The sequence below is a fragment of the Sphaeramia orbicularis genome, chromosome 5 (assembly GCF_902148855.1).
Source record: "Sphaeramia orbicularis chromosome 5, fSphaOr1.1, whole genome shotgun sequence".
Classification (NCBI taxonomy): domain Eukaryota; kingdom Metazoa; phylum Chordata; class Actinopteri; order Kurtiformes; family Apogonidae; genus Sphaeramia; species Sphaeramia orbicularis.
In genome coordinates, this window is record NC_043961.1 from 21,940,982 (window position 1) to 21,956,412 (window position 15,431).

Consider the following 15,431-nt stretch of genomic DNA (forward strand, 5'->3'; position numbering starts at 1 on the left):
GTCTGACAAGTTAATGATAACCAACGTGAAACCACAGAGTCCATGTAGTGTTGTATATTCAGTCTGCGCTCTGCCCGTAGCGAAACAATGGAAACTATATTTCAGCTCCTGGTAAGTCATTTCTCTGAATTGTAGTATTTTTTTGTAGAATAGATAGTAAAACATTTGTTATGTTTATAATAATTTCACTGCACAGTTTAAACCCAAAGAAAAAATGATGCTGCTTGTTTGTATTTCTCTTTTGTCATTAACACTAAATCCTTTAACTCTATCAAATTTACATGAACCTGACCAAAAGAAAAGGTTTATCAGTCTGTTTTAAGGGCGTTGTGCTGTCATTCTTAGCATTAGCTCAGTGAAACATCCAAACTACATTTTAAGCTGAGTCACTGTCAGGTCATTAGTTAGTTTTTAAACTTTTCATTCAGTGCAAAAACACCACGTTTGCTATTATTACTTTATAAAAAGAAAAAAAAAAGAAAAAAACACTTAGAGACAAACATCCTCATCCTTTTATTCTTCTTTCTATTTTTATGTCAATATAAAACAAGGAGATTTTCTGTTTAACACTTCTAGTTTAAACAACAGAATAATAACCCACTGATATCCTGAAGAAAAATATTTGGCAAGAAAGTTATCACTTTTGTCCAGAGGACTTTTTTCTGCATTGCAAGAAAATATGATCGTTAATTGCTTAAAATATTTATGACAACAGAGTGACATTTAATAAGTTTGAATAGATTTAAAGTTCTAAAATGATTAAAATATCATTTGAAAACTTAAGATAATTAATGCTAGATTTACTCACATTTACTAAAATTCATTTATATCACAGAGTCTCTGGATATTTCTTTTTTTTTAACCCATAAAAACCCAGTGCTACTTTTGTGGCAGTTCCCAAATGAATTCTTCTTTATTTTTAACCTTTCTTATCAATTTTTTCTAGTGTTATGCTTTGTATTTTGCTTTTTTTTTTTTTGTGAAAATCCGATATTTTCTTGTATTTAATTCACTTATCATGTAGATGTTCATAAAAGCTCAGACTGAAAGTTTAGGGTTATTCTATCAAGAACAGAGAAAACTGAAGCAAAAGTTACTTAAATCTATCATTAACTGAACATAAAGCAAGTGTGTCCATCCACTGTCATTGATCCAACTCCATGGGTTTTACTGGAGAATCAATTGTGTATTTCCATGGTAATTATGGAGCCTCTGAATGCCCAAATGGGTCATATCTGATGACCATGAAAAGATGACAAACTGCATTTTACACCAGTTATTTATACTAGCGGCATTGTACCCGTGGTGCCATTGTATGATAGCGCCCTCCCGTGGTGCAACCATGGCATTGCACCTGTACGCCCTCCCATGCTGCAACATCGGGACAAACATCCAGACACGCGTCGGACACGCGTCGGACACAGAACGTCTATTATAGTAGGATGTATTGATAGGATTAATGGATCAACAGGTATTAAACAGTTTGGATCAGAAGAATTTTGGTTGCTGGTGGATGTTTGGGTCTTTATGAGTTAACAGTAAAATCTAGTCAGATTTACCACAATACTTTTAGAGCAGTTCAATCATTTTTAAAGATATTTAAAGAAATTAAAGCTACTAAAATTTACTTTTTACTGACTAATTATAGTGAAATGAGACTGTTTTGTAAAAATACAAATTATGTGTAAATTATCGTTACCGTAGTTTATTCAATAAATGTTGCTTTTACTTATTAGCAGAGTATTAATTTGTCTCAGTCTCAGTGTGTATAAACAGGCTATTTGACTCTAGGTGAACCTTAAAATTAATCAACATTATTGATAAATTTTAATATATGTATTATATCCTCCTGAGACCTAGGAAAATAAAAGTTTTGGATTTTTTACATGACATAAGTTTCACAATTGGAAACAGCATAATGCAACAATTTTACCTTTTCTTTTTACCCTTTCATTCATACTGGTCACTACAGTGGACAGCTATTCTCCAGCTGTTCTCTTGTATATTCATGGATTTTATTGTTTTAGTTCCATGTCAGCCAACACAGTGGACACTTATGCACTATCTCATACACTGCAATTCATACCATGACTGTAACTTTATGTTCTTGATAAACCTGATCTGCAGTGACATGTTTGAGTGTAAATTAATTGCTAATTGTTATTAGACTGTAATTAACTGTTTTCTTAAACAAGAATTTTTTTTTTTTTTTTTTTTGCATATTATCTCCATGAAGTGAGTAATAACTAGCATTAGAGTATGATAAAATGTGGCAAAACATCAGATTATTTACATGAAAAAGGTTTTTATTTCATAGTTTTCACACACTATATCACTTTCTGATATTGTTTCTTTGCTTCTTTGCATGGACATCACTGCTCTACAAGGAAAATGCTTCCAGAATAAAAGTAATGAAATTTTACCACATGAGAGTCACTGATAAAGACAAAATCAAGTAAAAAATGCTGGTTGGCTGAACTTTCCAAGATACAGCCTTGGGTCAAAATGTGAAATTCAAGAATTAACGAGAGAATGGGTTTGACTCAAAAGGAATATTTGTCTCAGAGCTACAAGATCTACTTCAAAACACTGTCTGCACATTAGAATACATTCACTTTACAGGTTCTATTTAGTGGAAGATTTATAAAACTATTATATAAATGTACATAAACCAATATATATGTGTGATAACACTTAATCATATACCTTGAAAACATCAGCAAACCGGCACTTTTGTCATTTATTTTCCAATTAATCTTATTAAAATACGTAACATTTAGCACATTTAATCTCTGAAGCAAATCATTTCTAAAAAATTGTAGACCAGTGGAATCAGCGTTCAGTTTCTATGCTCCGTATATCTGGAACAAACTACCAGAAAATATCAGGTCTGCTGAGAGTCTGAGTTCTTTTAAGTCAAGGTTAAAGACTCACCTGTTCACTGCTGCCTTTGACTAAAAGGCTTTTTACTTTTTAAATTTTATATTCTCCTTCGAAACTCTGCACTGCAACTCTTACTTTAATATGTGTGTTTTTATATTTTTCCATTTTATGTGTTGTTTTCTTACATGCTGTTTTTAACCCTTTCATGCATGAATTATTAGAACCTTAATCAAGATTTCTTTTCCTGAGTGTTTTTATTCTTCTTTAGGCATGAAAAAACCCCGATGTGATTGAATTTTTTTAAAAAATCAACCTGTTTTTCATGGAGTTACAAAAATGTCCACTCAGCTACACCATGAATTTTATTCTTGAAGCAAAGAAACATGTATTTAAAACCCAATATCATAAAGTGATATGAAAACAGTGAAATGAAACCATGTTTAATGCAGCGTATCTGATGTTTTCTCACATTTTAACATATTCTAATACTAGTTATTACTCACTTCATGGAGATAATATGCAAAAAATAAATATTAACAACTGATTTCCACTCAAGAACCAACCAAGAACAGCAAAGTTACAGTAATGGTATGAATTGCAGTTTATGAGATGATGCATAAGTGTCCACTGTGTTGGTTGATATGGAACTAAAACAACAAAACCTATTACTATACAAGATTAAAGCTGTAGAGTAACTGTCCATTGTAGTGACCACTATGCATGAAAGGGTTAATCACCTTTTACATGTTTCTTTTATAATATTTTAAATGTGTTTCTTTTTCCTTGTCGTTGTATTTCAATGTCCTGTGTGAAGCACCTTGAATTGCCTTGTTGCTGAAATGTACTATACAAATAAACTTGCCTTGCCTTCAAAAATTAAATGCATGGTGTCCAGCTGAGTGGACGTTTTTGTAACTCCATAAAAAATAGGTTCATAAAAAAAAAATTCAACCACATTGTTTTTTTCATACCTAAAGAGGAATAAAAACACTCAGGAAAAAAATCTTGACTAAGGTTCTCATAATTTAACCCTTTCACGCACGAATTATGAGAACCTTAATCAAAATTTTTTCCTGAGTGTTTTTATTCCTCTTTAGGCATGAAAAAAACAATGCAATTGAAAATTTTCTTCTGAAAAATAAATTTAAAAAATAAATAAATAAAATAAAAATAAAAATTACATTAAAAAAATAATAATTAAAAAAAAAAAAAAAAAATCTTATGAACCTATTTTTCATGAAGTTGCAAAAATGTCCACTCAGCTGGACACTACACGTTTAATTTTTGATGCACAGAAACATGTATTTACTGATAAATTGTGTGAAAACTGTGCGGAGGTGTTGGTGATTCTGGGGGTTTATGCTCAGGAAAGAGCTACATAATGTTACCAATTCATCTCAGAAAAGATATGTAGTGTCTTAAAACCTTAATAAAGATATGTTTAAATAAAAAAAAATTTAAAAATCCATGAATATACAAGAGAACAGCTGTAGAATAGCTGTCCACTGTAGTGACCAGCATGAATGAAAGGGTTAAGTAAAGCTGTGAAACTCTTGTCCCCTACAGAATCCAAAAATGTATTGCTGGGTCTCGTATTTAATGCATTGTCCTTATCTGCTGATTGTTTAAGGTAGAGAAATAAAAAGTACAAAATGGAACACACTTGGTGTCACTGAACAGACTGGCTGTACATAAATTAACACCTATGTAACACATGTATCAACACATGACACGGTGGCGTGTTCAGCTGGTTAGACATTTACCCGTTCAACAGCTTATTTTCTTTACCCAAGCAGACAAACCACAAGCTGCCAAATTCCATGAAAGACTCCCTCCTATTTGACACAGTCTAATTTTATCTCATTGTAGAATATTATCCAATTCCTTCAGCCACATAACAAACATTGAAGACTTCTCAGTTTTCCAGAACTGTTATATTATTATTTTGGCTAATGCAGTAGGTGAGGAGGCCTGGGCTTTAAACTGATCATCATCTTTGTGATATTTTAACACAGAATATCACAGAAGTTAATGGAAGTGGGAAAAAAAAAAGCTAAATATATGTAACAAGTGGCATTGGATTTATTCCTTGGGCAACCCAGAATATTTAAACCCTTAAAGATGTAAACAAGCAACCAAAAGCATTTACTGATCTAAAATGTTTAATAATGTTAGAACCACAAATCCTATCAATGCATTTCACTGGTTTTAACAGGTGACATCACATAACCCCTATCCTGGCATCCCTCCATTGGCTCCCTGTGTGTTTTAGAATTGATTTTAACCCATAAAGACCCAGCACTACTTTAGTGGCATCTCCCAAATTAATTTTTCCCCTATATTTAACCTTTCTTAAGTGATTTATCACCATTTATTGTAATATTATCTTCTTTACTTTGAGTTTTTCCAATTTTTATAATGTGTTTTCCTATATTTAATTCATTGATTATGTAGATGTTCATAAAAGCTCAGAATAAATTTAAAGGTTATTGTATCAGAAACAAAGAAAACAGAGGAAAAAGTGACTTTTTCAGTAAAATATATCGTAAACTGAACATAAAACAAGTGTGTCCATCCACTGTCATTGATCCAAATCCATGGGTTTTACTGGTGAATCAGTGTTGTAGAAGATGACGGTGTTTCCACGTTCACTACGGAGCCTCTGAACGTCCAAATGGGTCATATCTGATGACCATGAAAAGATGACAAACTGTATTTTACACCAATTATTTACATGCATTGATAGGATTAATGGATCCACAGGTAGTAAACAGTTTACATCAGTAGATGCTTTTGGTTGCCGGTGGCTGCTTGTGTCTTTATGGGTTAAGATTTTACTGATTACTTTTAAAGCCCGAATGGGTCTGGCCCCAAGTTATATAGATGAGATGTTAGTTACCTACGAGCCAGCACGCAGCTTTAGATCCTCTGGGGGGCAGAGGGCTCCTGGTTGTTCCAAAGTCGAGACTTAAATCTAAAGGTGACCGGACCTTTTCCATCAGGGCCCCTCGACTTTGGAACGGCCTGCCCGAGGAGATAAGGCTTGCAGAATCAGTGACATCTTTTAAATCACTTCTTAAAACACATTTTATAGACTTGTTTTTATGTGATGTTTGTCCCTTTTAATTTTTAATTTTTTTAATTTGAATCTTATCCTGTTTGATTGTTGGTTTATATTTTCATACATGATGTTGTTTCATCTCACTCCTTTATTTTTGCATTGATTTGACAGCATCATGTTACGTTATCCCTGCCCTCTTTATTCCGATTCATTTAATTTATTCGAAGTGTCATGTTTCTGCATTGTTGTACACATCTCTCCAATTGTGTTGCTTCTGTTTTAGTGTTTTTATTTGCATCTTGTATCCTGCTGTTGTGCCCTTTACTTGTCTGTCAAAAGCACTTTGTAAACTTTGTTTTAAAAGGTGCTATATAAATAAAGCTATTATTATTATTATTATTATTATTATTATTATTATTATTATTATTATTATTATTCGTTCATTTTCTGAACCCGCTTTATCCACACTAGGGTCACGGGGGTCGCTTGGAGCCTATCCCAGCTACATGGGGCGAAGGCAGGGTACACCCTGGACAAGTCGCCAGCATTATTATTATTATTATTATTATTATTATTATTATTATTATTATTATTATTATCATCATCATCATCATCATCATCATTATTATTATTATTATTATTATTATCATCATCATCATCATCATCATCATTATTATTATTATTATTAAGAAATAATTCAGGTCAAAAGCAGTTTATCATCTTTTCATGGTCATCAGATATGACCCATTTGGATGTTCAGAGGCTTCGTAGTTACCATGGAAACACTATCATCTTCAACAACGCTGATTCACCGGTAAAATCCGTGTAGATTAATAAATGACAAAAGCCGTACATCAGTTGTTTCCAATCTTTTTTTCCTCATGACCCCATTGTAACATCACAAATTGCTAACGACCCCAGACATTCAAAACGGAGACTTTTTTTTTTGGCTCAAATTAATTTGTTTTTGCTCATGTAATAATTTGTTATACGATGCTGCAAATAAACATTAATTTCAGGTGACATTTAGTCTATATAATGTATATTATTCTGGACGGAGGCAGAAAAGACAGGTGTAGATTACTGCACAAAGGGAGAATTTTATTTTCCTTGGTCAGGATATGTACAGTCAGTCCAGCTTGAATTTCCAAGGCTGACAATTAATACTGAACAAACAAGAACTCAAACTATGAATTATGAAAGAGCTGCAGCATCTGAAACTGACCACAATGAACATTTGAAAGATAAACAGTACCACAGTGCTTCAGTTTCAGCTTCAGAGTTTGTCTCACCATATGTTTTTTTATTAGTAAGTTGTTGTTTTTCTTTTATCAATTACTAGAAATTTAAGGTGACTCCATTTGAATTCCAGGTGACCCCACATTGGGTCCTGAGTTTAAGGTTGAAAAACACTGCCATAGATGCTTGATTTTATCTTCAGTAAATGATATATTTTGATGAAAAACCATTATGTCTGTGTTTTAATATAATAGCCTTTGAATTAGTCTGAACATTGACATGAACAGTAAATTAAATGTAGGGAAATTCCTGCTTTTTAGTATAAAATACAAAATGCAAAAGATAATAATGAATGACAAATGGTAACAATCACTTCACTCACCTTTCATTGTTAAATTCTAATTCTGTGTTTAGTTTCGTGGCAATGCTCTGATCCTCATTATTATTTTGGGGCTTGGAGGAAGCTTTCAGGCCGGCTACCACGCTACTGCAGTGAGTTCCCCTTCACCGGTGAGATACACAACCTATAACCGTTCTCCTCTGTAACATCCTGTTGATCAGTTGGTGAAGCATAAAAAATATCCATTCAATATCTCCTGTAATCTATTTAAAACTACTATATTTTTCAATCTGTTTGTCATTCATCAATGGATCAGTTCTGCAAAATGTTCCGTTTATATTGAAACTGTGTTTGTAGTTTATACAGAACTTCATTAACAGCAGCTGGTACGACAGATATGGAGAAGTTCCACCTCCAGGGACCGCCACCATGATCTGGTCTCTTATAGTTAGCATGTATGCCATTGGGGGACTCTTTGGTGCTATCAGTGTCAGATACATGTCAGGCATGTTTGGAAGGTGAGTATGGAACAAGGAATGCATCATTTACACACACACCCCACCAAAAAAAAAAAAAGGGGAGGCAAGGGGTATTGTTTTTGGTTTGGTTTGTTTGTTTTGTTAACACTCCAGCAGCACAACTGTTGGTTGAATTCATAGCAGATTGGGTTTATACACTACCAGTGACCCAGAAAGGATCTGATTACATTTTGGGAACAGTAGGTCAAACTTCAATTTTGTTTTAATGAATTTTTAAAATCTTTTTTTTTTCTTCCCCATTTACTTATAATGGGCAAAATTTCAAATGTCTGTAGAGGCAAGCCTATTGGTTGAATTCATACCAAAATGGATTTATAGATTGCCAGTGACCCTGAATAGATGTAGTTAGAATTTGGGAAAAGTAGGTCAAAGTTAATATTTTTATGATTTTTTAAATTATTTGTGTTTCTTCCATTTACTTATAATGGGTAAAATTTCAAATGTCTGTAAAAACATGAATATTGTTTTAATTAATTTCAAACTTGGCACATATATAGAGGAAGTTGATATGCTGACATCACAACATGCATATGACATCAGCTGGATCGATGCCAAATAAGCTTCAATATGTGTGAGGGGCGGGATTAAGGTTAGGGTTAAGGTTGGGGGCAGGGTTAGGGTTGGGGTAGGGTTAGGGTTGGGGGTTGGGGGTAGGGTAAGGGTTAGGGTTAGGGTTAGGGTTAGGGTAAGGGTTGGGGTTAGGGTTTGGGGTAGGGTAAGGGTTAGGGTTGGGGTAGGGTTGGGGGTAGGGGTAGGGTTAGGGTAGGGTTGGGGTTAGGGTTGGGGTAGGGTTTGGGTTGGGGTAGGGTTAGGGTTTGGGGTTAGGGTTTGGGGTAGGGTTAGGTTTAGGGTTGGGGTAGGGTTAGGGTTGGGGTTAGGGTTGGGGGTAGGGTTAGGGTTAGGTTGGGGTTAGGGTTGGGGTAGGGTTTGGGTTGGGGGTAGGGTTAGGGTAGGGTTGGGGTTAGGGTTGGGGGTAGGGGTAGGGTTTGGGTTGGGGGTAGGGTTAGGGTTAGGGTGGGGGTAGGATTAGGGGTTGGGTTAGGGTTGGGGGTAGGGTTGGGGTAGGGTTGGGGGGTAGGGTTGGGGGTAGGGTTAGGGTTGGGGGTAGGGTTAGGGTTGGGGGTAGGATTAGGGTTTGGGTTAGGGTTGGGGGTAGGGTTAGGGTTGGGTTGGGGGTAGGGTTAGGGTTGGGGGTAAGGTTGGTTAGGGTTGGGGGTAGGGTTAGGGTTGGGGTTGGGGTGGAACCACTTGTTTATTCAGCGTTATTCTTTTTGACCGCTCACATGTACAGTGTATGTGTGTGTGTGTGTGTGTGTGTATGATGATGATATCTTTCATGAATGTCAATCTCTATCTATCTATCTATCTATCTATCTATCTATCTATCTATCTATCTATCTATCTATCTATCTATCTATCTATCTATCTATCTATCTATCTATCTATCTATCTATCTATCTATCTATCTATCTATCTATCTAATCTATGCTCTTTGTTCAGAAAAAAGGTGATGATCTGCAACAGCTTTGTTGCCATTGTTGCAGCAGGATTCATGTTGACAAGTAAAAGGCTCAAATCGTTTGAGATGGTCATTGTAGGAAGATTTCTCAATGGAATCTCTTCAGGTAAAACAATAGGACACACTGCATATAAATACACTAAAGTTGTGAACTTAGGGACTCATTTTCAGATACTCGTACTTCACTAGTTTTTCACTTCATTCAACTGAATACTTCAATGAGCACTATGTTGTAGAAGATGACGGTGTTTCCATGGTAACTACAGAGCCTCTAAACGTCCAAATGGGTCATATCTGATGACCACGGAAAGATGAATAAGTGTATTTTACTCCAATTATTTACATGTATTGATAGGATTAGGGGTTCTACATGTGTTCAACAGTTTAGATCAGTAGATGCATTAGGTCACAGGTGGATGTTTGAGTTTTTATGGGTTAATAATATTTTAAATGCATAACATTTACTTGTTATTGGCTCACGTACACGTACTTTCATTTATGTTTATGTTTATGCATTTGGCAGACGCTTTTTTCCAAAGCGACTTACAGGGGAAAACCAATCAAATCACTCAATCAATCAAATTTTATTTATATAGCGCCAGATCACAAAAAAGTTATCTCATGACACTTTATATATAGAGTTGGTCAAAACCAGACTCTAAGCCAATTTACAGAAACCCAACAGAATGTATACTTAAGTAAAGGAACTGAACACATCTTTTATCACATCTTTTGTCACATTTTCCCCTGACTGACCACCATCTTCTCTTCACCTGCAGGTCTGGGTGGAACCATTCATATAATGTATCTTGGGGAAATTTCACCCAGGAAGATAAGAGGCTTAGTGACACTGACTTACACAACTTTTTTGTCCTTTGGTAAAGTGTCTGGACAGTTTTTTGGGTTAAGGTATGCACATATGTCTGTTTGGATGACTTTTACCAAATGATTTTAATCCTATGAACCTGCTGTGCAACACTTTTGGGTTTTTTTTGTTTTTTGTTTTAGTGAAATCCTTGGTCGTGAGGAGTTGTGGGAACTGATCCTATGTGTCCCTGCAGTTTTCGCTGTGCTACAAGTTCTATTGCTGCCTTTTTTCCCAGAAGCTCCCAGATACTTATTCATAGAGAAAAGTGATGATGTGGCGTGCAAAAAAGGTTTGCATATTTTCATGTATTCATACTTTTTAAAACAGTTCTTTATAAGCATATAATAAATTCATTAAGCTAAAACTGAGATGTATGTGTTAACAAGTATGTGCTGTTTTAAGTAAGGGAATCCAAATGTAAAGAATCAAACAGGCTATAATTTAGATACTGTAAGTGGTACTTTAATCAAACTATTTCATTTATTTAACCCTTTATCGGGCAAGTGACTATATTTGGTCATTTCTGCACACATTACAAGACAGTGACAGCAACAGTTCCAGTGAGGACAATGACATCTCAAATCATATGTGGCCCACAGGGTCTGTAAGGTCCACCTCTGCATGAACAGTGAGTGGACCCGCTTTGTTAGGTACCATTAAGTAATGGTACTAATGTAAGGAATAATGTTCAAAGGGATAATGTGGACGTGGACAGGGGTCTGGATCAGCGCTAATGTTGTTTTAATGTTCTAAAAGTGATGTTCTAATGGAAAAAAAAAGTTTCTTTCACCTTACATGTGTTTCTCTTGTATTTTTTATATATACTTTTGTTGGTCACTTATGGGTAAAGAACAGAGGTCTCAAATAAGAAAGTAGAAATACTCCATTACCTTTCTTATCTATACTTTACTGGAGTAATTGTCTTTCAGCTGACTTTTTACTTCTACTCATTACATTTTAAAAATAGCCTTGTTACTCCTATTTCGTTTTGGCTTGTCCTTGTTCAAATAATAAAAACAACTATCCAGATAAATTGCGCCATCTACATAGAGTGAATTTGATTGGATGGGAAGTACGAGTGCGGGAAGTACAAACATATACCATTCCAAGTGTGGTGCTGCCTAAGATTTTGTCCTAATGGCATTTTATTCCCTTACATTTACTTTTTTACTTTAAGTAGTTTTGAAGCCAGTACTTTTACACTTTTAGTTGAGTAAAAACCTTGAGTTGATACTTCAACTTCTACAGAAGTCTTTTTAAACCCAAGTATCTATACTTCTATGCTTCTGAGTAATGAATGTGAATATTTTTGACACCTCTGGTAAGGAACCAAATATGGTAACTTCATTAACCTTGATTCTCAATGTAATAATAATAATAATAATAATAATAATAATAATAATAATAATAATAATAATAATAAAAATTTCACAAAAATAATGAAGTCTTGTTATGTTCTCCAATAACACACTAAGGTTGACATTTTGAATTTCAGAGTATTTCTATGAGTGACCAATAAAGGGTTAAGTCATGCCTTTTCCTCACTTATCCTCCTAAGACCCAGCTATGGGTTTTCTGCCCATGTTTGTAGACAAGAGTTTCACAGCTTTATACAAAAAAAAAAAAAGAACTAAAAAAAAAAAACTGTCCACCACAAAGGGCATTCCATAAAAAAAGTATCTGACAAAACTGTTGCATCATGATGTTTCCAATATCGGTACTTATTTAATTAACCCTGTAAAGCTGAACCATTAAAACACTGACAGAAAATTCCAGTTCTTTGAAATTGGATCCTTTATTGGTCCTTCTGAACAACCAAAAAAATGTTTTCAAATATCAATTTCCATGTATGAGTTTCAATTGTGTATCACATTTGATACATCTGCTCCCAATGCTCAAATAGTATTATTTTTGAACAAACAAAAACATAACATAACACAAACATGTCTAACAAATTGGTAATTTCTTTTCAAAATTAGCAAAATTCTGCCTCCTTCTTCATTAATGATAATCTTGTCATCTTGCCCCTTCTTGTCTGGAAAGGCCTCTGGTGAACACATTCCTCCCCCTGGTGGATTATCAGTGTATTGCATGTATCTTTTTATATACATCAGGTTTTTCATGAAAAAAAAAATCACACTGATCATATAGAGGGCTTCAAAACTCATGTATGAAATATGATACGTTTGGCATTATAGGGTTTAGAAATAGTCAAAACTTGTACTTTCCAGGGTCTCAGGAGGTTATAGCATGAGAAACACCACTCTTATTTCATTGTGTATGAGCAAAATTTGATGTATTTTCATTTATTAATCTTTTATATGTTTTATAAACCATCACAATGAACTGTGCAGAGTTAACTGTGTTCTCTCCTCGCAGCTCTGCAGACTTTGTGGGGCTCAGGTGACTACAAAATGGAGATGGATGAGATGTTGGTGGAGCAGGCGGCCCTTGAAGTCGCCCCTCCAAAAAGTCTGGCGCAACTTCTGAGGAACAGGAGTGTGAGATGGCAGCTCGTCACCATGTCCTTTATCTACTGCTGTAACATGATGTCAGGCATGGCTGTGGTGAGGATGCACATCTGTCAAACACCATCTGAATGCTACTCCTAGGTTACCCGTTAATAACAGTGTTTTCCTTCTTCTCAGATCAGCACTTTTGCCTTTGACATCTTCTTGAACTCAGGTATTCCAAGAGACAAGATCCGATACGTCACTCTGGGTCTCGGGGTGTCGGAAATTGTCACCTCCATCTTTTGTGTGAGTAGTTTTTCTACTTTACATTCTTTGCTACTGACTGAAAGTTTAACGAAAAGGGTTTTTTTGTTCTTGTCTGGTCTGTTCTGTCACATAAAATTGTCACAGTTACTGCTTCTTTTATGCAATTTCACCTGGGGCTGCCATGGCTCAGGTGGTAGAGCAGGTCGTCCAATAACCGAAGGGTTGGCAGTCTGAATCCCGCTCTGTCCTAGTCAGTCCGTTGTGTCCTTGGGCAAGACACTTCACCCTCCTAACCTCCAGTGCCACTCACACTGGTGTATGAATGTTTGGTGGTGGTCGGAGGGGCTGTAGGCGCAAAATGGCAGCCACGCTTCTGTCAGTCTGCCCCAGGGCAGCTGTGGCTACAGATGTAGTTTACCACCACCAGAGGGAGAATGTGAGAGTGAATGAATAATGGGTCAATAATGTAAAGCACTTTGGGTGTCTAGAAAAGCGCTATATACATCCAATCCATTATTATTATTATTATTATTATTATTATTATTATTATTATTATTATTATTATATATAATAATAATAATAATAATAATAATAATAATAATAATAATAATAATTTAAAAAAACACTGATATTTAAACAGAAAACAGGCCAAGACACAGAAAAAAAAAATCAAATAGATACCCACAATATACACTACCAGTCAAAAGTTTGGACTCACCTCATTTAAATGACATGAGATGAACCACAGATGGCCCACAAGTGCTCAGCATCACTGGGAACTCCTTCAAGACTTTTGGAAAACATTTCGGGGGACTACCTCATGAAACTCATCAAGAGAATGCCAAGAATGTGCAAAGCAGTAATCAAAGCAAAATGTGGCTATTTTGAAGAACCTAAAATATAAAACATGCTTTGAGTTATGTCACACTTTTTTTAAACTCCATAATTCCATATGTGTTCATTCATAGTTTTGATGCCTTCAGTGAGAATCTACAGTATAATGTAAATAGTCATGAAAATAAAGAAAAACCAGGTGAGTCCAAACTTTTGACTGGTAGTTTAAGTCATGCAATGTTACTATATTTAGCTAAAATAGTATGTAGTTATTGTTGAAATATATTGTATTATAAGTTATGCTGACTATCAATTAAATAGTTACTATGTATAATATACATCAGTTTTCCTAATCGGTTTACTATCTGGAAACCTTTGTGTATTGCTTTTTTTCTGTCTGTTAATTGTTAATGATTTTATTTTGGGGAATGCTCAATTGTACCTTGTAAAAATGCAAAAATACAAAATAAAAAGTTCCAAAAAAAAAAGGAAAGCTAAAACTGATCCATTGAACAAGCAATAAAACAGGTCCATTGAGGGTTTTGTTAATATGGAAATAAGTAAGTAAATTTTATTTATAGAGCACTTTTCACAGACAGTCACAAAGTGCTTTATCAAATCAAATCAAAATCAAAACAGGACAGTTTTCCCAAAAAGAACAAATGATGATGACCCATTTTGTGCTCAGCTTCACAATTTGCTTCAGTATTTAGTTGTGAATCAATATCCAGCCTTTATATCAAATTTAATTTAATTTAATTTAATTTAATTTAATTTAATTTAATTTAATTTAATTTAATTTAATTTTAATTTAATTTAATTTAATTTAATTTAATTTAATTTAATTTAATTTAATTTTATTTAATTTTATTTTATTTTATTTTATTTTATTTACAGAGCGTCACATCATAACAAAGATTATCGCATGACACTTTACATTTAGAGCTGGTCTAAATTAGACTCTTAAGCCAATAAATAGTAATTAATGCACTAATAGGTGTGACTTTATATTTTGGATCATGTTTTTCTTTTTTTTTTTTTAATTGATGAGCTTATCTTAACTGAAGAAAGTACCCAAGACTATTACATACAAAACTAAACTAAAACTAGTGAATTTTGACCAAATGAATCAAAAGCAACTCATGCATTTGCAAAACGAACTGAGCTGGAATCAACAACCAGTGTGAAACAACGGCATCTGAAACAGCCTCATGACCTTGGATTCTTTCTGTTCCTTGTAAATCCTACACAGTTTTAGTTGTGGTGTTTGTTTCTGTCTCAGGGTCTGCTGATCGAACACATAGGGCGGAGGCCGTTGTTCTTTTGTGGTTATGGAGTCATGTCTGCCTCCTGGGTGTTGGTCACTGTCACTATGAACCTAAAGGTAAACCTGTCTTCTGTTAGAACCAATACAAATAAAAGAAAAGA

The 15,431-nt window shown here is 34.6% G+C and overlaps 1 protein-coding gene across 1 annotated transcript in view; it reads left to right on the top strand.

Moving 5' to 3' along the window:
• The first annotated feature begins 7,921 nt into the window (after positions 1 to 7,921).
• Positions 7,922 to 15,431, top strand: part of slc2a9l1 (solute carrier family 2 member 9, like 1) — a 14,306-nt gene continuing 6,796 nt past the window's right edge. The window contains exons 1-7 of the mRNA XM_030135390.1: positions 7,922 to 8,041; positions 9,563 to 9,687; positions 10,361 to 10,490; positions 10,590 to 10,738; positions 12,829 to 13,016; positions 13,098 to 13,208; positions 15,286 to 15,387. Coding sequence (XP_029991250.1) covers positions 7,953 to 8,041; positions 9,563 to 9,687; positions 10,361 to 10,490; positions 10,590 to 10,738; positions 12,829 to 13,016; positions 13,098 to 13,208; positions 15,286 to 15,387 — 894 coding nt within the window. The 5' untranslated portion in view covers positions 7,922 to 7,952. The remainder of the gene's footprint in view (positions 8,042 to 9,562; positions 9,688 to 10,360; positions 10,491 to 10,589; positions 10,739 to 12,828; positions 13,017 to 13,097; positions 13,209 to 15,285; positions 15,388 to 15,431) is intronic.